The 25,657-nt window shown below is 41.1% G+C and overlaps 1 protein-coding gene across 3 annotated transcripts in view; it reads right to left on the reverse strand.

Annotated features, from left to right (window-relative positions):
• Window positions 1-851: 851 nt before the first annotated feature.
• Window positions 852-25,657, reverse strand: part of GIIIspla2 (Phospholipase A2 group III) — a 143,312-nt gene continuing 118,506 nt past the window's right edge. For all 3 annotated transcript variants that reach the window (XM_068229538.1, XM_068229536.1, XM_068229537.1), the window contains 2 exons: window positions 16,310-16,619; window positions 852-3,090 (listed from right to left, as the gene is read on the reverse strand). In XM_068229538.1, coding sequence (XP_068085639.1) covers window positions 16,427-16,619 — 193 coding nt within the window. In that variant the 3' untranslated portion in view covers window positions 852-3,090; window positions 16,310-16,426. The remainder of the gene's footprint in view (window positions 3,091-16,309; window positions 16,620-25,657) is intronic.

Raw genomic sequence — 25,657 nt, forward strand, 5'->3', positions numbered from 1 at the left:
ATAACAGCATGATTTCAAAATAGTTACAGACTGACAACAAAATGGTTTATGGTATGATTTATAAATAATGCTAAATTACTACAATTTTGGGCGAAACAATTCAATAAATTAAGTAAACATTGCAGCAATAATAATAATAATAATAATAATAATAATAATAATAATAATAATAATAATAATAATAATAATAATAATAAGTACCGTTAAACTTCGTAATAAATGCAATTCATGTTTTAAGAAACGAATCTGTTATGAAAATTGATTTGGAATTTCTATTTCTTGTATTCATGGAGGGGAGATGTCAGTGTACCTTGCTTCTCCAACAAATTCATTTGATAAAGACACGGACGTGAACACAGTTTTCAAGCACTACGAAGTGAATAATTTTCAGAAATGCCTACAACTTGTGCAAATAGTCTTTGTGTAGTCACGACGTACGTATAAGCCTACAGTACAGTGTTTCCACTACCAAACACACGTTGTACGCTCTTCTGTTGCGCCAGACAGAATACAGCGAAACTTGGCCGACGCCAGTGTTCAGCGGATCGCAGCACGACTGATAGTTCTGTTTTGAAAGTTACAAATATAGAAAATGCTATTTTGACAACACGAACAGACCTCTTGCATCGTGTACAATGCAAGCTAAAATATTATGAAGTACGGAATCTTTGTCATACAAATGTGTGACACAAAAGAGCAAAGTGGCCGATTCCTGTCTATTTTGTCATGCTGTGGACTGGTCTATTGCAATGAGCGTGGCCCAACCCGCAAGGAACGATAAAAGTGGAATTTTTCTCAGCTGCTTATGTAATGATCCAGTTTGTGCTCATTTTTCTTGTCCGACGTTGTAAGCGATCACTACTCAAAACTTATCAGACACATCGGCAAGTCCACTTGGAAACAATACCTGAAGTGAGTGAATTACATCATGGCTACTACTGCATCATATGAGTAAAGCAAGTGGGGAACCGAAATGGTAAAACATAATGTGCAGAAAACATAAGTTTCTGAAACAGCAATGCAATATGTGCCGACTAAGAAAACTGCATGGGAAGTTGAGGCTTACTTAGCCTCGTTTCATTCATTAAAATGTCCCCGAGAACATAGTTTGGAGGAAGAAAGATTGGCAATAAAACTGAAGTACTGCATCAAGCAGAATTTTGTGAACAGCAATATTTTTACTAACATCTCCCCTTGCAAAGAATAAGTTGACAAATAATTTACAAGTCATTAGACATCAGAAAACTACTAACAAATTAAAATATTTATATTGACTCATATTAACAAAACACAGGTATGATAGGAGAAAATAACTTAATGAGTCATCTGCCGCGTTAATAAAAATTAAATTCGATTACATGTGTTTGTAATGTAATCCAAATTCATTTGAATTTAAGACATCATAAATAACATGAGGGTTTTTTCCAGTCTTGGCGTAATGGAAGTTCATTCCTCCATATTTATTTGTTTTTGTCACGTGTTCAATACATTTCCAACCAATTGAAACTCTTCGTATAAATAACTGTCACGTCAGTCCCGGTAGCAGTGTGAATCTTCTGGGAAGAAACTTAAAGAATTAACATTCTTTTAAAGTTTAAATCATAACTCGCACGACGATCCTTTTGTAAGTTCTCGCTGATTTATGTTAATTTCAAAATAATCTTCATTAAACAGGAGTGTACATATGACCACATATGCACATCAGTGTTAAAGTACACGTGTCAAAATTGAGTTAATAAACAATTTAATTGCTTTCCTGTGTTTGATAGTAATTTCAAAATACCTTGTGCAAAATAGTTTACATACATTTGTTTGATTTTTACAACTAATCAGGGGACAAGCCCCGTTTTCATTCATGATAAATTTGGCAGACGAAAACAGTCGGGAGTACCGCATGTTGTGAACAAAGGTTGAGAAGTCTTCCAGGCCAATGAGCTGTGTATGTTCTAAAACAATGAGTGCATCGTCAGCATTTTCCCACACTTGGTGCATGCGAGGTCATTGATCCCTAGTCAATGATGTAAGGTCAATGACGTCCTTGTGACGTCAAACCTTACCTACGTGAGCAGGCCTAACCTCATGTGGGTAAGGTTATGACGTCACGATGATGTCTTAACCTAAGCTGCAATCACGGACGCTAACCTAACCCCTAACCTCATTGGGTTAGGTTAGAAGTAGAATAAGTTACGCCATCACAGGCCTTCGGGAGAGGTCTCCACCGCCACCGCCACCGAAGGTCCCTGCGCAGAGGCCTCTACCGCGAGCCCCGTGCTCTTGTTTGTAAACAAAGCCACGTACTTTTTTGACAGCCACGTGCTTTTTTGAAAGCTGTCATCCGCCATCTTGCATCGCTAACCTCAGTGCTGCCCTCTTTACGGTACTAAACCTCATCGTGGTGATGAGTAATTTAAATCCACGTGCTTTTTGACAGCTAACAGCGGCCATCTTTAATCAACAGGGCATCGTGCTGCCATCTTTAGCTACTACCTTTGAATATGGTGGCGGCAAATTTCCAGGTGCTTTTTTGACAGCGGTCATCTTTAATCAACAGAGCACCGTGCTTTCATCTTTACAGCACAAATCCACATACTTTTGACATGTGGTGGCAGCATAGTGCTGGCTAAATCTACATGCATACAACTTTACGCATGTGGTAGTAGGCAATTTGAAAAATTCTGTTAGGTGCTATCTTTAACTACACGCACATAGCTTACTGCTAGCAAGCAAGCGAGCTGCTAGCAAGGTGTTCTATAGAGAACAACCGGATGCCCTTGTTGACGGTCCCCATCCGACGGACCTAGATAGGATTCGAGTCAAAGCATGTACGACGAGAGAAGCAAGCAAAAAACTACAGCCTTGAGCGGCTGCTGCTTAGCGTAACTTGCTTTAACAATTCTTGTGCAACAACTGTAACGAACTTAGAATTAAAGCATGCAACCTCTCTGCTACTAATGGAAGTAACTTAGCAAAAATATACATTACTGTAAAATCCCGGTCCTGTTACGTCAGGAAGGGCATCCGGCCGTAAAACAGATTCTTGCTATTTAAAATCCCGGTCTTTAGACTTTTAGCGTCAGGAAGGGCATCTGCCTGTAAAACAACAACAACATGCTTTAACTGTCTGCTCTGCTTGTAAAAATGCACATGACGTTGTTCGTAAAGTAAGACACTGGATACTGCGATTTAAAATCCCAGTCCTAGCGTCAAGAAGGACATCTAGCTGTAAAACAGATTCTTGCGTTGTCGTGAGCAAAGCTATTTTTGTTTCTTGCAAATTCGCAGTCCTTATACCTTTGGCGTTAAGAAGGGCATCCGGCGTAAAACAGATTCTTGCGATTTAAAATCCAGGTCCTTAGACTTTTAGCGTCAAGAAGGGCATCCGGTCGTAAAACGGATTCTTAAGAAGAAAAGGCTAGGAGCGGGGAAGCGGCTAGCCACGCCTCCTAGCATTTACAGTGTAGTTCGAACCCCGCTATTTAGGCGTTTCACCTTGGGAGTAGGCTATGTGCCGGCACCGGACTGTATTAAGCTAAATGTTGAGAAGCTGTAAGGGCATATCTGTTGAATGCACCAAGTCCCCAGGACAAGAAATATCGTGAGTGGGTGTTTTACAGAAACGTTGTATGAATATTTATTAGAGTGAGCTTCAAGCTGCTGCAAGAGTCGGTCAGCGCGAGAGCACACTCGCAGGAATGCGATGTATCAGCAAGTTTCGCCCGGTACGAAGTCCACTGCTCGCTTACAAACTGTGCAATAAGTAACAGCAGCAGCAGAGAGCCCTAGAAAGACTTTAGACCTGAAAGTGTCTGAAGGTGCACGGAAGAACTTCTGAGGGACAAAATTCCGGCACATCGGCGTCTTGTGTTGTTAACATAGCAGGTTCGATCCTGGCTCAGTTCGGTGGTACTTAAAAGTGCTCAGCCTCATGTCGGTAGATTTACTAACACGTAAAAGAACTCCTAAGTGACAGGCAGGGGATACCGTAGATGTTGGCTCCCTCTCTCTTTGCTCAGCTCAGTGTTCTTCCAACATATAAAACTCAGCTCAGCACCCCGTTTACGCTCCCAAGATAACAGACAGGGAATACCGTAGATGTCGGCTCCCTCTCTTTTTGCTCAGCTCAGTGTTCTTCCAACACACAAGACTCAGCTTAGCGCCCCGTTTACGCTCCCCAAGATAACAGGCAGGGGATACCGTAGATGTTGGCTCCCTCTCTTTTTGCTCAGCTCAGCGTCCCGAGGATCGCAAAACTCAGCTCAGCACTCCGTTCACGCTCGAGAAGATAACAGGCAGGGGATACCGTAGATGTCGGCTCCCTCTCTTTTTGCTCAGCTCAGTGTTCTTCCAACATATAAAACTCAGCTGAGTGCCCCGTTTACGCTCCCCAAGATAACAGGCAGGGGATACCGCAGATGTTGGATCCCTCTCTTTTTGCTCAACTCAGCGCTCCGAGGATCACAAAACTCAGCTCAGCGTCCCGTCTACACTCTCCAAGTTCAGAGCTCGAGGATCATGCGCTGGCCTTCTGACCCTAACATAGCAGGTTCGATCCTAGCTCAGTCCGGTGGTTCAGCTTCGTGTCGGTAGATTTACTGGCTGAACTCCTAAGGGACTAAATTCTGGTACCTCGGCGTCTCGTGTTGTCAAGATAGCAGGTTCGATCCTAGCTCAGTCCGGTATTGCTTAAATACATCAGCTTCGTGTCGGTAACACTCTTGAGGGACTACATTCCGATACTTCGGCGTCTTGTGTTGTCAACATATCAGGTTCGATCCGGCAGGGGATACCGTAGATGATACCTACTTTCTTTACGGCCCGTTGTTGTTAACTTAGAGTCGCTCCTTGTTAACGACCATTCTTGGGATACTAACACCGGAAGGAAGAAGGGCTTTAGTCTACTGCTTACTTTGAATGCCTGTGTTTTTCCCGACCGCTTAGAAAGTCAGTGCATGAACTTTTGTTACAAATGTAGTGCAATTCCCCGTGTGTGTATATAACTAATTTACTCAATTCCGGTACTTTGATTCAAGCTCATCACCGTCTGCTGTCAACATTATTCTAGTGACCATTCTTCAGTTTGCAGTCTTCAACTTAAGGTAAGCCTAAACTGTTGGTTAGTGCTAGGCAGTTCTGTTGATAATCTAACAACCTTCATGCTCTTTCTTTTCCTTTCCTTTTATTACTTTGTGCTACTCTTAGGCAGTAATATCTCTATTGATCATTAGTTGTTCTCTTCAAACCTTAAGCTGGTTACTGTATCTGATTTTTGTTAATCGAATTTTTGTTTTTTCTAGTTTTTAACCTTGCGACTCGACAAAACGACATTCATCTGAAGTGAGTTAGCAAAACACGCCTCGTCATTGTTTTGAACGTTCACAACAGCTTTTTTTCGCTTAATCCATGTCGGCAGCTCGATGTATGAAGATCCTCGCAAAGGATTGTACTTATTGATGTTAACTTCTAGATACAAAATATCAACTAAAGTCCAACGTGACTTTTTTCCTAAAATTCCTCGCTCTTCGTTGAAATAACGTTCGAGATATCCCTAAGTACATCACTGAAATTAGTTGACTCACTCACTACAATATTCTTGGCATTAAATGATTTAATTTCAGTTATTTCACTTTCATCTGTGCTCTTAATATACAACGCAAAAAGTTCGAAATTAACTTTAAATAAATTATGATCAGACAAAGTTTTGTTAAGAAGCTGTTGCATATCCGGTTTAACAAAATTTTAAAAAGTTTTCGGTGCTTTGAAATTTCTGACTAGTATGAATTCTGCAACTGCAGATGAAAAAGTAGACATAATCCCTCAGAACAAAGAGCGGTACATTGTATTTGCAAAGTGTGTAAAAGTAGATGAGGAGCATTCTATAAAATTGAGATTTCTTGACTCGTTTCGCTTTATGGCGAGTAACCTTGATAAACTTTCGAGTAATTTGCACCCAGAACAATTCACAGAAATTCGACGTGTTTTCCTGAAGAAAAGCAGTTTAATTTAATTCGGCGTAAGGGTGCCTTCTGTTATAAATATATTGACTGCTTAGAACGCCTCGAATAACGCGTCCTGCCAGCAAAACAATCATTTTACAGCTCGCTGAATTCAGCGGATATTAGTGATGATGACTATTTACATGCACAACGTATTTGGGAGCAGTTCTACATTCAAACGCTAGGCGAATACTCTGACTTATATTTAAAGACGGATGTACTTTTGTTAGCTGATATTTTCGAAAATTTTCGCTGTGTTTGCAAGAAAACCCACAGCCTTGATCCATGTCAGTATTTTACAGTGCCCGAGTTAAGTTGGGATGCCATGTTAAAATACACGCAAGTGAATTTGGAACTGCTAACAGATATCTATATGGTGCACTTTATAAAATCGTCTATTCGAGGTGGCCTAAGTCAGTGTACTGGGCGGTATTCTAAGGCAAACAATAAGTACATGCCTAGTTTTGACTCTAGTTTGGAATCTCAGTATATTGTTTATCTTGATGCTAACAATCAGTATGGGTGGGCGATGAGTCATCATCTACCATTAAATAGTTTCTGCCAGCTACCGCAGTGCGAAATTGATGATTTACAGCTGCACACCCTAGACGATGAAGCTAATAAAGGCTATTTCCTTGAAGTTTACTTACAGTATCCTAAATAATTACACACTTCTCATAATAACTTACCGTTCTGCTATGAAAATATGAAGTCTCCGTACATCACATCAACAACAAAGATGCTAATCGCTAATTTGTGTGACAAATCTAAGTATGTCATTCATTATCGGAATTTAAAACAGTGTTTGCAGCGTGGTTTGAAGTTAACCAAAATTCATCGCGTACTAAAATTCAATCAGTCACCGTGACTAAAGGCATCTATCGATCTCAACAATGATTTAAGATAAAGAGTAAATATGTCAAGAAAGAAGGTGTTCTGTTATCGTCTCAGACGAGCAGCTGAGTAAGTATGCTGAGAAGGGAAAATGTATCTCTCTAAACAGTGTTTAATTCTAGTCTTGCAAAGAAGTGTTCTACAACATCGAACTATATGTGTTCTCAACACTTGTTGTGATATGTTTTGAACAGCAGTATGTGTTCAAGTCTAAACATGCACAATGCTGTTATTACTGCAGCACGTGCACACTCTTGCCTTCGCGATGCGTGCTCGATAGAGCTATGCCTTGACAGAGGAGGAGGAGGAGGAGGAGGTCATAACAGCCGCCGCTATCATGTGTACTAACCTCTGAGCGCTATATTGTCTAATTAGCGTCGGGAAGGGCATCTTGTCATAAACTAAGGATAGTCCCCTTCAAGATGGTAGATGAGAGGTTAGGTTCGCGAATGCACTAAAGTTTTACTGTTTAATAATTAGAGCTAACGGAATTTTTCTGACGTCATAGCGCGGTTATTTGAATTTTGGCGGGAAATTTGAATTTGTAAACAAAGCCACGTGCTTTTTGACAGCTGTCATCCGCCATCCTTAAACAACAACGCATCGCTAACCTCAGTGCTGCCATCTTGACAGCACTAAACCTCAACAACAACAACGCATCGCTAACCTCAGTGCTGCCATCTTGACGGGCTAAACCTCATACCTTTAGCATGTGGTGGCAGGCAATTTGAAAAATTCCACGTGCTCTTGTTTGTAAACAAACCCACATGCTTTTTGACAGTTGCCAGCGGCCATCTTTATTTAACCGAGCATCGTACTGCCATCATTACGGTACTAAACCTCACGGCTACTACCTTAGCCACATGGATTTTTCTACAAAGGTATCTCTCTGGACAGTGTTCGATTCTAGCCTTCTTAGCCTACTCTAGGGTTATGCTCAACACCTCCATCCGACTCGGCCTAGTGCCGGCACATAGCCTACTCTGGGTGTCTGCTCAACGCCCCGATCCGACGGATGATTCACCATTAACAGCATGATATATATTTACAGCTTCCCAGCATTTAGCTTGTGTAAAACTACGGCTCGGTGCTGGCACATAGCCTACTCCAGGGGTTCTGTTCAACACCTCCATCCGACTCGGCCTACTGCCGGTTGAAAATTTGAAGAAAGAATTTTATGCGTCTGGAAGGACAACCAAGTATTTCTACCCAGTGTGCTAACTGATTTAGAAGAACTAAATCTATTGCACACCCTGAAGGCGTGTGCTTTAGTACTTTTTAACTAGACACATTACCGTCCGCTTCTTTGAAGACACTACTTAGCTGCGTAAACTTTTGTTACAACTGTACTCCACTTCCTGCTTTGTTCACCAGCAGCGAGTCCACAGTCCACCGGATGTAAAGTGCATAACAGTTTGCAGTGTGTGTGTAAAGTGGTGATGATGTAAAATCGTGTGTGCCTATAAAACGAATAGGCAATTTACTGTATTCCCTTATTTTCAACGAAGCTGATTATCGTGATTCAGATCTGCTTAAAAAGTAAGTTTCATTCTTTGAATATTATTATTATTATTATTATTATTATTATTATTATTATTATTATTATTATTATTATTATTATTATTATTATTATTATTATTTACAATATCTTTTTTCTTTGTTTTAGAAAATCATCGTCTGCTGTCAACATTATTCCAGTGAGCATTCTTCAGTTCTTTAGCAGTCTTTACCTTAAGGTAAGCCTAGTGTAAAACTGTTGGTTAGTGGTTGCATTTTTGGAAAGCAACTTTACTAGTTGATAAAGATCTGCGAGCTGCGTGTATTATAGCTCAGTAAAGAAGGCTAGGCTAGTTGTTGACGAACCGACTAACCTTCGTGCCCTTTCCTATCCTATCATCATAAGGTTGCGACGCAAGTGCTAACTTTACTTTAAGCTCCTTTACCTTTCTAGCCTATCTTTCAAGCTACAGACATACATTAATATTTTTTTCTAGGTACATCAAGAATTATCGCCGTCATTTATTCGAGTTACAGTTTGCAGGCTTCAAAAGGTATGTTTCGATCTTTTTATCGATCCTATATGTTTACATTGTGTTTTTAATTCAAAAAATAGTATTTCGCTTTTTTGTAGAAAAATCAAACGGATTATCCAGGCCAGTGACGAGTCTACCGCTAAATCAGGGATTAAAATTTGAGGAAAGAATTTTATGTGTCTGTAAGGACTTCTAAGTTTTTCTACCCAGTGCGCTACCTGATTTAGAAAATAGAAGAACAAAATCAGCTATCTATTAGCTGCCTCTGTGGATCAGCGGTAGAGTGTCGGCCTCCGGATCCCAAGATAGCGGGTTCAAACCCGGCAGAGGTAGTCGGATTTTTGAAGGGCGGAAAAAAGTCCATTCGACACTCCATGTCGTACGATGTCGGCATGTAAAAGATCTCTGGTGACACATTTGGTGTTTACCCGACAAAATTAATTAAATCTCAGCCATAGACGCCCAAGAGAGATCCGGTTTACTCGGTCTGCCATCTAGTGAGGGCCTAGAGTAAAACGGAACGTCGAAATTGACGAGCAGACAGCCAGATGGCGTCAAATTGAAATGTCTGCACACGGTAGCTGAGGCCATACGATTATTATTATTATTATTAGCTATCTATTTGTCAAATCTCATTAGCGTTGTTGCTGCATAATTATGACTATGAATTGGGAGACTATAAATACATCATACATATTCTTCATCGCGTATTCTAAGCGGCATTATACGGAATTCATCAAATAATTCAGATCCAAATTGTTTCTTACTCTCTTGCTATAATGTTTTCAGTTTTTTGCTGTCTACGCATACGGCGCTTAAACTTAACGCTAGTCTTGCATGTTCCATCATTCTTTTCAAAGATAATCAGGAAATTCATGAAACATTTTACATTTCTTTTAAAATGACGAAACTCTTATGTTCAGACGATATTTCGGTATGGTTTCGCAAACACATTGCTGGCTAAATTTCAAAAGTTTGAAGAAGGAGCGAGTAATAAGGCACTTGAAAGTATTTTGCATCTTCAAGTTAATGTGTGCAAATTTGAACCTTTCAATTCAGGTAGGCGATACATTAAACTTCCTCAAGCGATTATAAATAAGAATGCAGTCGTCAATATTGACAATAACGATGACTATTGCTTTTTATGGTGCATCGCTATAGCATTGAAACCAGCAACAACAGATAGACCATCAAGAACATTTCAGTATAAGGCATGTTTATCCAGTTGCAAGAGTCATAAAATTTTGAAGGTGTTTCCTTTCCTATGGATTTAGCAAACATTTCTACGTTTGAAGAAAACAATACGAATTTTTCCTTTTCTGTATACGGTGTTGACGGAGACTGTATTGTAGGGCCACTTTACACCGCTTATTCTCACAAACAACATCATCTTCATCTTTTATACGTTTGCAATGAAAACACAAGCCACTACTGCTTGATATCTAATCCTTGTCGTCTGTTAAGTTCTCAGCTTTCATCACACAAACAAAAAGTATATATGCGAGCGATAACATCTTAGCCAGACATGTTGATGATTGTGCAACACATCCTGCCGTAAAACTTGTTCTCCCAACCACGCAAAATGCACAAATGAAGTGTGAGAATTATTATCTACAGAAACCTGTTCCCTTCACGGTTTATGCATATTTTGAATGTTTTACTGTACGTTTTGATCGTTGCCAACCCGACATGAGCGAACCCTACACGGATTACGTGCAAAAGCATACTCCGTTTTCAGTAGCTTACAAAGTTGTTTGTTCGTACGATACATCACTATCTTTTGTTAGCATGTATCGAGGCGAAAACTGTGCGGCATGGCTACTAAATGAATGAAAACAACGGAACGCGTTCATACGATTATTTCACAACCAGTACCCATTCAAATGACAATGGATGAGATGATTTTGCATGACGAAACTGATGAATGTCACATCTGTAAACAGCCTCCCCCCCCCCCCAGATTAAGGTTAGTGATCATTGTCACTTTACTGGGAAATATCGCGGACCTGCACGTGATTCAAGCAATCTTTCATATCGTGTACCGAAATTTATTCCATGCTTTTTCCATAACTGCTCAGGCTACGACAGTCACTTCATTCTTCGTGAGTTTGCACAATTAAATTGCACAAAGTTCACTGTGATTGCGCAAAATCATGAACGCTTTATTTCATTCAGTTATCGTGTAGGCGATATCAGCATTCGCTTTCTAGATTCCTATAAATTTATGAACTTTTTACTTGATACACTTGTAAATGGGATTTCCAGCAACGACTTGAAATGCATTCGAGAGTATTTTTCAGATCCTGAACAATTTAAACTTTGCATAAGGAAAGGTATTCTGCCCTATGACTATATTCAGAGCTTTCAAACATTAGAAGAAACAAAATTACCTCCTCAGTCTGCATTTACAAGTGTGTTAAGTGAATGTAGCACGCCGTCACTCAGCCCATCGTCATACGATAAGCATACGGTATCTATTTGTATGCCTGCCAGGTGTGGTAAACGTTTCATCTACAGACCTTAGGTGAATATGCTGACTTGTATTTGAAGGTAGATACACTTTTACTCTGTGATGTGTTTGAGAAGTTTCGTAAAATATGTTTATTTATTTATGGATTAGACCCTTGCTATTACTACACAACACCTTACTGTCTGTGTACCAGTGTTCAACTTGATCTTCTAACGGATGTCGACATGCTTTTGTTTTTTGAACGCGGTATTCGCGGCGGACTCGTTTCGCTTGTCAACAGGCATGCCATCGCGAATAATCCCTACCTAGACAACTATAATTCAGAGAAAGAAGATTCTTATCTGATGTATTTTGATGTCAATAATCCGTATGGGTGAGCCATGTCACATCCATTACCGTGTAAAGATTTTGTAATGGCTAACAGACACTGAAATTCAACATTTTGATGTTTTTGAGGCTGCTAAAGATCCTTGTCGCGGCTACGAGCTGGAAGGTAATATTGCATACCCTTCGCATCTGCACGATTCACATTTTGATCTTCCTTTTTCGTGTTGAAAAATTATTCCACCCAACGATACATCCAAATACTGTATACTAAACTAATGGCCACTCTTTTTCCGAAAAAGCGAAATGTTATGCACATACAATGTCTTGTTCAATGTCTGGAATACGGCTTACAGTTAGAGCGTATTCATCGTATCGTTGCGTTTAAGCAGGAAGCATGGCTTAAAACGAACATAGATTTGAATACTGAACATCGTGAGCGTGCTACAGCAACACGTTTTTCGAACTGATGAATAACTCGATCTATGGCAAAAGCATGGAAAATGTACGCAAACATCGCGACATCCATTTAATTAATCAATGGGATGGGCGGTATGGGGCTCGCATGTACAGCTCAAAACCAAATTTCAAACCTATCATGTTATTGATCGTGACCTTTTTTCTGTTGAAATGAAAAAAAGGAGATCGTCTATGCGAATCCTATTTATTTAGGAATGGCTATGCTTGATTTTTCAAAATTTAAAATGTATGATTTTCATCACGGAATTGCAAAGCAACAGTTTTCCGATCTTACACTTTTGTATATCGATACAGATAGTTTCATTTATCATATTCGCAAGACGGACGTCTACGATGTGATCCAAACCATTCGCAATACTTTGACACTTCTTCCTTTTCACCCAGTAATCCGTTCAACATTCGGCTACAGAACAAGAAAGTCTCAGGGCTTATGAAAGGTGAATGCCGCATGAATATCATGACTGAGTTTATTGGTTTAGCACCAAAATGTATGCCTATGACACTCAAAATTCACAGTCTGTTAAATAAGCAAAAGGCGTACGTTCAAGCGTTGTTAGCCGTTTACATCTTCAACACTATCGCGATGTACTTACCTCTAGAAATGCCGCTTTCTGTATGCAAAAAAAAAAAAAGGATTCAATCACGTAAACATCATGTGTATACGATCGATGTTCATTGCTTCCTCGCGATGACAAACGTGTATGGGATAGTGATTCCCTTACCAGTGTTCCATGGGGGTACAGCACCAACTAAAACGTGTACATAAAATAATTTTTATGGCGACGGCACACATAAAAGAATTGCATTATTACTAGTAACATAAAACGTGTACATAAGTACACGAACATGTATATATATCACTACAGCGAACGATTCAAGATGAAACTTGTTCGTACAAGATGTAATAAATAATGTAGAATTGGCATATCATTTTATTTTAGATTAGGTATTACCTTCTCCTCCTCCTCCTCCCGCTCCTTCCTCTTGTTTGCAAGATAAAGTTTCGTTCGTTTGCTTAAATACTCGGAGATGAAGAGTAAGTATGTCAAGAAAGAAGGTGTTCAGCAGATTCGTAAGTATATCATCGTCTCAGCTTGCTAAGAAAAGAGCAGCTCAGTAAGTATGTTCAGAAGGAAATTTTTTCTACAAAGGTATCTCTCTGAACAGTGTTAGATTCTAGTCTTGTTTTACTACAAAGTATCTCTTGCTTCCTTCATAACAGCCTATTGTACAGCCGCCACCTCAGCCAGATTTCTCCATAAGAGCCTGTGTATAGCCGCCATCTTGTGTAATCGCCCATAGCCGGCATCTCTAACAGCATCTTGGTTTATAGTAGATTGACAAGGGCAGCTCGGTAAGTATGTTGAGAAGGGCAGCTTGCTATAACATCGCAGTAAGTTGTAAAGGGCAACTTGCTTGCTGGCGGCGTGGCTAAGTCCCGCGCTATAAAGTTTACTTCCGTCAAGATAGCAGTAAGCCATCTGCATGTAGTTAAAGACAGCTGCTGACAGCTGTCAAAAAGCACGTGGATTTTTTTCAAATTGTCTGCTACTACATGCCTAAGGATAACGTTTAGTGCTGTAAAGATAGCAGCACGATGCGTTGTTGTTTAAAGATGGAGGATGACAGCTGTCAAAAACCACGTAGGATTTCAAATTGCCCGCCACCACGTTCCTAAGGATCAGGTTTAGTGCCGTAAAGATGGCAGCACGGTGCTCTGTTGATTAAGGATGGCAGCTGTCAAAAAGCACGAGGAATTTCAAATTGCCCGCCACCATAGGTCTAAGGTAGCAGCATGATGCTCTGTTGATTAAAGATGGCCGCTGACAAACAAGCACATGGATTTATTTACAAACAAGAGCACGTGGAATTTTTCAAATTGCCCGCTACCACATGTCAAAGGTAGCACCCATGAAGTTCAGTGCCGTCAAGATAGCAGCACTGAGGTTAGCGATGCAAGATGACAGCTGTCAAAAAGCACGTGGCTTTGTTTACAAACAAGAGCACGTGGCTTGGTTTACAGATGGCCATTAACAGCTGTCAAGAGCACGTGGAATTTTAAATTGCCCTCCACAACATGCGTAAGGTGGCATCCATGAGGTTTAGTGCCGTAAGGATGGCAGCACTGAGGTTAGCGATGCAAGATGGCGGATGACAGCTGTCAAAAAGCACATGGAATTTCAAATTGCCCGCCACCACGTTCCTAAGGATGAGGTTTCGTGCCGTAAAGATGGCAGCACGGTGCTCTGTTGATTAAAGATGGCACTGTGAACTTGTCACCTGTCAAAAGGCACGTGGCTTTGTTTACAAACAAGAGCACGTGGAATTTCAAATTGCCCAACACCACATGTCTATGGTAGTAGCCGTGAGGTTTAGTACCGTAAAAATGGCAGCACGATGCTCTGTTGATTAAAGATGGCGGCTGACAGCTGTCAAAAAGCACGTGGAATTTCAAATTGCCCGCCACCACATGCCAAAGGTGGTAGCTATGAAGTTTAGTGGCATAAAGATGGCAGCACTGAGGTCAGCGATGCGTTCTTGTTTAAAGATGACAGCTGTCAAAAGCACATGGCTTTGTTTACAAACAAGAGCACGTGGAATTTTTCAAATTGCCCGCTACCACACGCCAAAGGTGGCACCCATGAGATTTAGTGCCGTAAAATGGCAGCACGATGCTCTGTTGATTAAAGATGGCCACTGACAGCTGTCAAAAAAGCACGTGGAATTTCAAATTGCCCGCCACCACATGCCAAAGGTGGTAGCTATGAAGTTTAGTGGCGTAAAGATGGCAGCACTGAGGTCAGCGATGTGTTCTTGTTTAAAGATGACAGCTGTCAAAAGCACATGGCTTTGTTTACAAACAAGAACACGTGGAACTTTTCAAAATGCCCGCTATCATACGCCAAAGGTGGCACCCATGAGGTTTAGTGCCGTGAAATGGTAGCGCGATGCTCTGTTGATTGGCCACTGACAGCTGTCAAAAAAGCACGCGGAATTTCAAATTGCCCGCCACCACATGCCCAAGGTGGTAGCTATGAAGTTTAGTGGCGTAAAGATGGCAGCACTGAGGTTAGCGATGCGTTCTTGTTTAAAGATGACAGCTGTCAAAGCACATGGCTGTGTTTACAAACAAGAGCACGTGGAATTTTTCAAATTGCCCGCAACCACGTGCCTAAGATGGCAACTATGAGGTTTAGTGCCGTCAGGATGGCAGCACTGAGGTTAGCGATGCGTTGTTGTTTAAAGATGGCGAATGACAGGTGTCAAAAAGCACGTGGCTTTGTTTACAAACAAGAGCACGTGGTAATGACGTCACGGGGTCAATGACCTTGGCCGGATTTGGTACGCACGTAGCTCCCCTACTTATAATGTGTTTCCACCTCTCCAGTGAAGTGAAATTTCTGAATAATCAGCTTATTGTTGTTTTTTACTATGAAGCTGTCCCTCTATTCTAGTAGATTATTAGTGGATTATATGTGACGAGTAGTTGTTGGCAAAGCGTTTTTACACGAGCAACATCATGTTCTATCACCGCTATTGGTAGCCCAAGCCAGCAGTTCGGCCGCCATGTTACGGTCTGGGTATTGCGATCGGTGTTGGTAGAGCCTGGAGTGTGTTCGTTATATCTCATTTTCAATTGTGGTGTAGATTTACTTCACAATCAAAATGTTTGAACATAAAAAGAACCGAAACTTTTTATAACGGCTACCAATCATATTTAATGCATATCTTTGTGAACTGTTGGAGGAATAACTGTCCGCTCCCTGAAGACGGAATCAAACAAAAGTGACGAAGACTTTCGGACAGAAGATTGTAAAGTGACAATTAGTATTAATATATTATCTTGTAACTGGAATCGTGGTTATTAGGCGGTAAGTTCTATTTAAGTATCGTGAGATGATTTAAACCTTAAAATACCAGCTCTATGTTCGTTGCGTTATCAGAATTAATTCTTTTGTTGTAGGTCTCGACTCTGCTATGTTAATTATCATTAAATGATTGGAATATGTATGTCAATAAATGTCTAAAAGATAAAATTTGATTCAATCACATTAAACATTTACTATAAAAATATTTAGTGATCAGAATCCGTTCCTCCCTTGTGTTTTGTTTACCTCAGTACGGTGTATCTTTGGTTTATTCGTGACTTCCTTCTTCTCGTCCAGCGTGATTGAGAGACCCTGCTCTCAGCGACAGGCAGCTAACATACTTCCAGCACGGTGGTTTTCTCCTCAATAAGGAACGTTGTTTCGTAAGTGTGCTTGCTTCCGGTAGCCGAACTTTTGGCACTTGCCCCACCAAGACGTCTTCAAGCACACTTTCTGAGGTTTCAGCACGAAACAACTTGTTTGTACAACATTGAAGAAGAGTTTCCCCACCAGGTTAGCAGCACCGGTACCCGTCATCTTCAAGCACGTCCGGAAGCTGCGGAAAAAAGTGAATCGCATTAGTAGACTGTCACAAGACCTGCCTGTGTAACCAAGAAATCAGTAATTTGTTAGGGAGAGGAAACCATTTTTGGGGTTTATTTCATGGTAAGTTGTACACTGGCCAGTGTAACGTATGGATTGGAAGGGATACAATGGAAAATAACCTGCAAGTATCTCATACATAACAGAAGAGAAATCCTGTACATGCACTTGGAGTAACATGTCAAGAAAATTATTTCACAATTTAGATGTGATTTCGTCTATGGCCTTTATTTAAATGATCTATTAGACGTGGCGATCACATCACTCCGCGGAGACTGCCTGTAAACTAGCTTGAACTTGAAATGTAAGGCACCACAACATAGAGTCGCGATGATCCTTATTCCGGGCAGGTCTTCAGTTCCATAGATCCAAGAAGTAGTTTGCACACATGCTACACATTATCAGTATCTTACAGTATATTACATATTGTAGGACAAACGGATTGCGTGCCAAAAGCCTGGGTTCAATTCCAAACCTATGCGCGGTACTCATTTCGAGTGAGGCCATGTGACGCTACTGATGGTCATTCGTCCGTCGGATGGAGACATTAAGCACTTGATGCTATTCTGCAGAAGTTTGCTATGTGCCGGCAGCTATTATAATATATCACGTCATTCATTTCATATCATTAAAGTCAAGAAGGTCATCCGATTGTAAAAACTCACTACGAAGATTCATCTTACTTCACACCCGATCAAAACGGGACAAGGATTGCACATCATTTATCTTTATTATACAAAATAGTATTTATTTCCCCGTGAGCTGTGGAATTTCTTCTCTCTTTGGCCCTTCTGTACTCAACAAACAGCCACCACAAGTCTGCCTTTTGCTAATTCTAGCAATCTAGCGTCTTTATTTAATATTTCATGATGAGTTTCAAATTTCTCCAGTAATTTCAGAACTCTGTCTGCACAGATGACATCGGTATTATACATATTTTCCAAACCGACGCTATTTTTATAATATGCCGTTCAGAAGAAGTCAGATTACTTCTAAGGTCAAAAATTAAGTTCCCAGAAGAAAACCGTAATTTAATTTTACCGATTGCGAATAATAAATAAGTATTGCAGCTCACGCAAGAGCCAAACGCAATTCCAGTTTTCCGCACGCGCGAACTGTCTAACGGGCATGGCGTTGAAATGAAAGTAAAGAACAAGTTTCTGATCGTGGGCGCGCTCTGTCACCTTTCGCGAGCAAATCGCCATCCTGAGTTTCTGTTAGCGAGGAATTGCGAGTTCTAACGTCACTACAGCAGGCCTATGCAGAAGCATTCATGCCAGCAAAACGGGTGGACGTAATTCATCGCCAAGTGACAGTACACCACCAGGCACCAACCACTGCCCTAGTTTCGAAGTGACGAGCCCGCGAAACGCTGGGAATTCCTCGATTGAAAAGTCTCAAGGAATTGAGTACTGTTCTGTCGTGTTTGCTCCACTGGGTATGATCCTACTCATCACGTACGACACTTCAACCTTGCGCTTGTTCACTTTCTCTGTTACATCAACTTGTAGCCCGCAAACCATCCTACCGTGTGCCATCCAGGCTGCCTGCGTGTCAGTTCACTCTACGAGGGGGCAGTGTGTTTTCATTAATTTTGCCATGTAAACATGAAATATACCGAATGACTTCCTCCCGCTCTTCACCTCCACAGGTCCTATCTGTTGGATGTACGGAACACATTCAGATTGTGACTGAACTGTCGCCTCTATGGCTAAAAGATTATCGTGTTGGCCTCAGGTTCGATTCTCACTGGGGTCGCGACATTCACCTCGAATGGTTTATTCGTCTGGATGTATTCGTAGGGCAGGTCACGTATCTGGAGGCCATCAATATTATGAAGTTCTGATTGCGAGATTTACTCGAAGACTCTTGTCTTCACCTTTCATTGGAGTTCGATTACCGGCTCTGGTATATAACTAAGGCTGTCTTTTTGTTCCGACTGAAGAGGGCAGCACTGCAGATTATTATTATTATTATTATTCGTGGTTTTTATTTGAGGTTACGGCCTGATGCCCCGTGCTGGTATCTAACACCTCTCCTTGTAGCTGGAGGAACATCCTTGACAGCTGTGAGATTAATGAAAAGGGACGAGGAGGGCCGTGTTCATAATTAATGAATGTGTACATCAAGTGTCTACTTGCGCTGATTATGTCAGGTTAAACGTCCAACAACACAGTGTAATCGTACAGAGAGGAATCCAACAGTCCATGGCGCTGTGCTCATGGAAATAGGGAAGAAATAGCCTCATACAATAGCAGAGTGTGCGAATATCAGGCGGCGAAGTCATAGTCCAGTCAAGGAAGACATGTACGTCGAGCAAAATGATAGCACAGAACGGAAGACGACATGCTGCGATCGTGAACACAGAACTTTAAAAAATATTATTCTGTCCATGGAATTCGCATCAAAATATTGTAGGCCTCCGCAACCTGTACTCACGGATGATAATAATAATAATAATAATAATAATAATAATAATAATAATAATAATAATAATAATAATAATAATAATAATAATAATAATTTATAATACTAATAAATACCGCATTTTTCCTGCTAACTTTAAATTTATTATTTATTATTGATTTAAGCCCACTAAGGAGCGCTGATGACTAGTTCTTCCTAGATGCTCTTCTTCGTTCCCAATATCTCTTGAGCCCTGCTGATAATTTCGCCTTTCTCTCCTGTGAAAGGGGCTTCCGACTTCCAGGGACTCTAGGTGGTCGGGTCCAAGACTGTACCATAGCACAAAATTCGGAACGATCTTCTATATCAATGTCTGAAATCCCGGCCGAATCCAAGTCCTTCTGTACTTCATCAAGCCACAAGCTTCCAGTCTTGTAGGTTTTAACCAAAGATAAGATCTTCTTGGTAAGCCTGTTGCTGTCCATTCGTTGCAGGTGTCCGTAGAACTTAAGCCTCTTACGTCGCATGCTGGTAACTCTCGATACAGCTCAGAGTTCCATTTAAGTCTGTAGGTTCCATCTGGGAGCAATCTCGGTCCAAGAATTTTGCTGAGGATACGTCTTTCGGCTTTCTCTAGATCATCCATGGTGCCTTTTTTGTTCATCAGGAGGGCCTCTGAGGCGTACAAAAACTGTGGCCTGACAACAGTTTTGTAATGACAGGTCTTAGCATTTTTCGAAATGCACCTCTTATTATAATGGTTGTGGGATAGTTGGTACGCTGCATTGAGTTTGTTACACCTTTCTAGGATGGATGTACCGTCTCTACCATTGGGATGGACCCATTCACCAAGATAGCGGAAGCGATTGACTATACCAATCGTTCCATGTATGGTCGTCAAAGGGGGTTTCCGGGATGCCGAGTCTCAAAGTACTTGGTTTTGTCGTACGATATGTGTAATCCTGCCTTCACCGCTATCTCGTGCAGGGCTTCAATAGCAATGACAGCATCCTTAGAGTTGTTGGTTAGGATTGCAATGTCATCTGCGAATGCTACGCACCTGATCTCAATCTTCGGGTCCCGGCTCCAATGGCAACTGGTTTGATTTCCTCAGTGTACATTCCCAGTTCTTGATGACTTTATCAAGCACTAGATTAAACAGAATGGGTGAGAGGCCAACACCCTGACGAACTCCAGTTTTTATCTTGAAACTCCGAGATAGTTCTCCCCTGAACTTCACCTTAGATGTTGTATCCGTAAGAGTCTGTTGGATGAAGGTGCGTGTGTTGTAATCGTTCTTGCAGTACGGAGAAGAGTGTCTGGCGATCGATGGAATCACAGGCTCTTTTAAAGTTGACGAAAACCACCTTACTTGTTTTACTTGGAGAATGGTTTTTAGGTTGAAGATCTGCTCGGTACAGGACCGTCCACGCCAAAATCCTCCTTGATATTCACCAATTATTATTATTATTATTATTATTATTATTATTATTATTATTATTATTATTATTATTATTATTATTATTATTATTATTATTATAGGTATAAACTAAAGTAGATGGATGCTGTAGTACCCTGGTCAGTGTGTACAAACGAATGATTTTTTTTCAGCATTACACTATTAAAAATGTATCTCCATAATTCTTCTGAAAATAAGATTGGCACTCCTGAACATGCATAGGTAGAAATTACACTCCAAATTCAGAAGATGTATCATATTAACTAATAAAGAAAAGCCCACTTTTATACATTGCATTGTGATTCCCGATGTTGGGTGACAAAAGTGCATTGATTTGACTGAGAAGGGGAACTTGTTATAAATATAAAAATAGACTTAAGTGGAGTGGAGGAATATGTAAGAAAACTTAGTATGTCTTCATCGTCCTGAGTGAGTTTCATACTTCACAAATGGTATATATTTATTGATTTGTTTCCGACCTAGTATAGTACACCAAAGTTAAAATACCAGTGAATTTCATTTGAACAACATCCCCTGCGTAAGCCGCAGGTAGTGACTTATTTCGATGCATGAAGTTAATTCGTGAGTTTCTGAGCGCACCGTATTTCGCTACATTGTCTGCCTGAAGAATGGCAGCGAATTGTTAACAGCATGTCAGTGGTGGGTCTTTCTTCTCATGAATAGACTTCATCTCGCTTGGGAAGTGCAGCCAACAGCTTATTTGCTGCCTTGGCTAAGTCTATAAAACTACATCACTCTTCTCTTCTTCTTGGTCAGAGGCCGAGCGTTTAAGCTGATTTAGAATCAAGAGAAAATACTTAGAAAGTGGGGGGCCAGAAAGGGATTGGAATGATTGACTCGAAAATAAAACAGAAGGAAAGAGCCCGCTAACGATGTGGTCAACCGGCTCACTGCGGTACACACAAATCCCATCACTTCAAGGCGCTCCAAATTGAGAAATTGATTCTTATTCTCTTGGTCCTTACTTTGTGGATAGACAGCAGTTCGAGACTGATAAAGACTCGCAATTGTTGAGGTCGCATAACACGTCATCCCCTGGGAGTTTTACTTTGCAAGTAGCACAAAATGACAAACTCCTAATAATGTGGCATCAGTTGCCGTATGCGGGTTGTCTGCATTCTTCAGCGTTCAGATCAATTCAACGAAATCTACAATACAGGAGTCCCACAAGGGTCTATTCTTGGTCCAACACTATTCAACATTTACACGTACGATATCCCTTCATCCCGATTGACCCACATCGCAGTGCATGGAGATGATATTGCTGTATTCACTTTACATCATGGCTACTCGCCGCCTCCAATATTCCCTGCAAACCACAACAGCTTGGTTAGAGAAATTGATAATTATTATTGTTGAGGTAGACGGAGGACGTACTCGGACAAAAGCATCCAGCCTCATTACATGTTTCGTACATTTTAAACACTGCTGGGGCAAATAATAATGATAAACACATGATCGTCTAAACAGGAGGTCCAATACCAACATGTTCACTGCTATAAACACGTGCACCATATTTTCATGAGAACTGTTTAAAATGGCGTTAGGTGAGTGAAAGGGAAAGTTCCACCCGCTCCATTCGTCTCGGTGAAAGTGCGGTGCAGCTTACGAGTTATCATCTCGACTACAAAAGCACCCGAGAGAGATTTCAACTGATTTCTTTTCACAGAACATTGTTGTTAAATTTACATCATACATCTTTATTCTAGCGTTCAGTCTGCAAGGCTCTGTGAATTAACTACGCTAGCTCTGTGTCCTCGTTTAGTTCCACGCCTCTCATCTCTACATCATAATAAATTGAGTCTAACTACCTCTACTTATCTTACCGTCCATGCCCGAGTCCATTATTCTCCTCCATTCGCCTCACATAATCCCACCACCAAAGCCGGTTTATGCGCACAACCTCATCGATGAGGTTCATTCCTAAATTAGCTTTCAACTCGTCATCCAGAGTATCCTCCTGCCATTGTTCCCAGCGATCATTATTGGCACTTTCATGTATATTAATTCCAAAAGTATGATGAGCCCACCTAGTTTTCCCTCTCGAAATGCTCCTTCCTGACTTCGACTTGCCACTTTACGAAGCAGGCCGCCATGTCTCATCATCCCGTTCATACAGGAAATACTATTAACAATGAACATGCTGAGGGCTTAACAACCGTGGCGATTCTATTTAAGACGAAAATTGAAAATGAAACAGCTCCAAGCTGCCTACGTTCACCACCGCATGGACGACTATCATGACATGAAAGGTGGGTCGAAAATAGTGGGCTGCAAAACGCCATTTAAACCAAGTTAAAAGTCATGTTAGTCCTAATATTTGTTAGATTTCATGAGCTGTTCAACTGCTAGTCTACATTAGTGGAGAGTAGAAAATATGAACAGTTTCTCGAAAGATAGAGATGAAAGCGCTTCATTAAACTGAAGATAGGAACCCCGTTCACTCCGCAGTGGAAGGGGATATTGTGGAAGCCACTGGCAGTACACAGAACACTTCATAGCGTGTCTTCTGCTGTGACATTTCTACGATGTAGAACATTTTCCAGGAGTTGTGAACTGTTGAAGTGTTGGCGGCAATGACTAGCGACAGTGCTGATGTTGTAGTTTTCAGTAACTTCCTTCTAAATTCACACAACTTCTGACATAAGGTGGTGAACCGCTTCCATTTCAACAGTTGCGCGTTTAACAGACGTTGATTAAACTGGACCACAGTATAACGTAAAATTTAAAGAAATATTCACATTTTCCTGTTCCTTTCTCGTAGGAAATAATTGTATGTCAGTGGGTGAACGTGTGACTGTAAAAAGCTAAAATTGGTCGAGAAATCCCTCCATTCGCTTCACATGGGCCCAGCAGTGCTAACTTAGATACATCCCTGCGTGCGCGCTCACAATCAGCAAGTCTATTCATCATTAGGTGGCTGTGAGAATGGGGTCGGCCATGTGGAAAGATACTTCTCTCCATCAGATAGTAATTGTGTATGAGGAGACGAGTTGCCTCTCTTCTTATGACATCTCGCTCTTATGGCGTGTGTGTTCGGCTGGAAAGGGAATTGATAAAGTTTGGAGGGAGACGAGACGGGGGGGAGAGACGGCTGCCACAAGAAAACCAAAACAAAGTGACGATCCTTCGTCTTGTAAAACGATAACACCGGGTTCGAACCTCACTAACAACTAGTATAATGCATGTAATACACGTTACTTGTCTAATGAACTCTATTACCCTTCCATCATATACGTTCAGTCACTTGTATATTGATCTAATAAATGAGTTTTGGATCGTGCTATTACCAAGTAGGCAGAAAGCCCTGTCACTTGACCGCATAGCACAGACTACCATGTCATTGCAGTTAAGTCCTATTTCGTGTTCCCTGCGATCTTGACTGACATTTTCTTTTCGGTAAGTATAGGACCGATGTAAAGAGCGGGCAGCATAAGGGGCAGCTTTCTTTCCAGGTATATTTCATATCATATGACACTTATTTACAGCAAATATCATAAATACATTAGGTTATAATTATGTACAAATTGACAGCTGACAGCTTCGTGAGTGAATACTGTGTATATCGGAGAAGGCAGAACTTAGCCACGTTAATCTCGCTGAGGGTTGTAGTCCTGGTGCTGCAGTACGTTTCACCTACACCTAACCCCCAAATAGGCAACAAAGCTCTACATTTCAATATTTAGTCGTACTAACAAGTAAGTCAACTTCATTGCTATTGAAGTGGAGGGAAGATCAATAAATGAAAAGCTCTCTCTGGCGAAACGTGTGCATGTCCCCCGACCTATTGTGTGTGAAGTGGAGTGACTGACACGTCCGACAGCCGGTACTTCACCTTCACACGTGCTGTGATTGGAATACTTCAACTCTCCAAGCTGTTTCTTTCTTATCTGCGATCCTAAAATAGTTATTTGTTTGACAGATCGTTCTCCACCCCAGCACGGTCTACTGCCCAACTATTTCAATTGCATTTTAGTGAATTAATTGAAAAACTAAATCATGACATTTGTTTTGGAGGATTAAATGGTTCTTGATGATGGCTACAGTGTGGCCTCGTAAGTGGTCGGGATGCCAGTTGCCATGGAATGGGAGTGGGCATGTTGGATGGCCCTCCTTGCGCTCAGGCCGCTAGCCCGTTACAGGAATGGGACTATGTGTAAATAAAGGCAGCATCCTGCTTCATGGTATTGTCACCGAGCACGCTCAGAATGTTTTAAGCAAGCCTCGGACCTATCGGAGTAATGGAGTTCCACTTCCGTTTGACAGGCGAGGGACTCCTTGGAAACAACTTGGCGAACGAAATGGTACTCGATGGGGAGCTATCAATACGAATGGAGCTAATGGAAGACACAAAGTAGAACTGGCTGAGACAGCAAAGATGCGAGATTATAAAGTGTACTTCACGGGTGTTAGAAAGGGAAGTGCAGAGTACGGGGTAGGGTTGTTGCTCGCAGGATAGTACCTGTTAGGCAAGTAAAGGAGCGAATGATGTGAATATTGTCTCTGTGTATTCACCTTGCGAGGGTGCAGATCACGATGGAGCTGACAAGTCTTATAAAACAACGAGCGACATCGTGTAAGGATCAAAAGCAAGGATAGGATAGTGCGAATGGGCGATTTCAATGCGACAGTTGGATATAGAACTGAAATATATGAAAATGTGATGGGTGAAGATATGGGAATGAGAAGCGTTTACTATGTACTGATATGGCATTCTTCAAGAATAAGGCTGTTCACCACTACACACGGCACCTGATCCATAATAGACTATATCATAACCGAGTTTGAATTCAGGAAGTCTGTTAGGAATCTAAGGATATTCCGGGTATATTTTGACGATACAGACCACTATTCTATCTGTAGTGAACTAAGTATCTCAACCTGGAAAGGTTAGATCAAGCTGCAGTAATACAGTAACACGGAATCTTAGAAAGGGAGGGAAAAAGGAAATGAATAGTGTTTTGGGTAAATCGGGTGAACTCATAACAGATCCCAGGGAATCACTGGACAGGTGGAAGCAATATTTTGAAAATCTTATCGTAAAATGTTTCCGGTGAGTCGCTCATGGGGGAGGAGGACAATGAAGTGGGAAGGGACACTCTCAT

This window comes from Anabrus simplex, chromosome 10 (assembly GCF_040414725.1).
Source record: "Anabrus simplex isolate iqAnaSimp1 chromosome 10, ASM4041472v1, whole genome shotgun sequence".
NCBI lineage: Eukaryota > Metazoa > Arthropoda > Insecta > Orthoptera > Tettigoniidae > Anabrus > Anabrus simplex.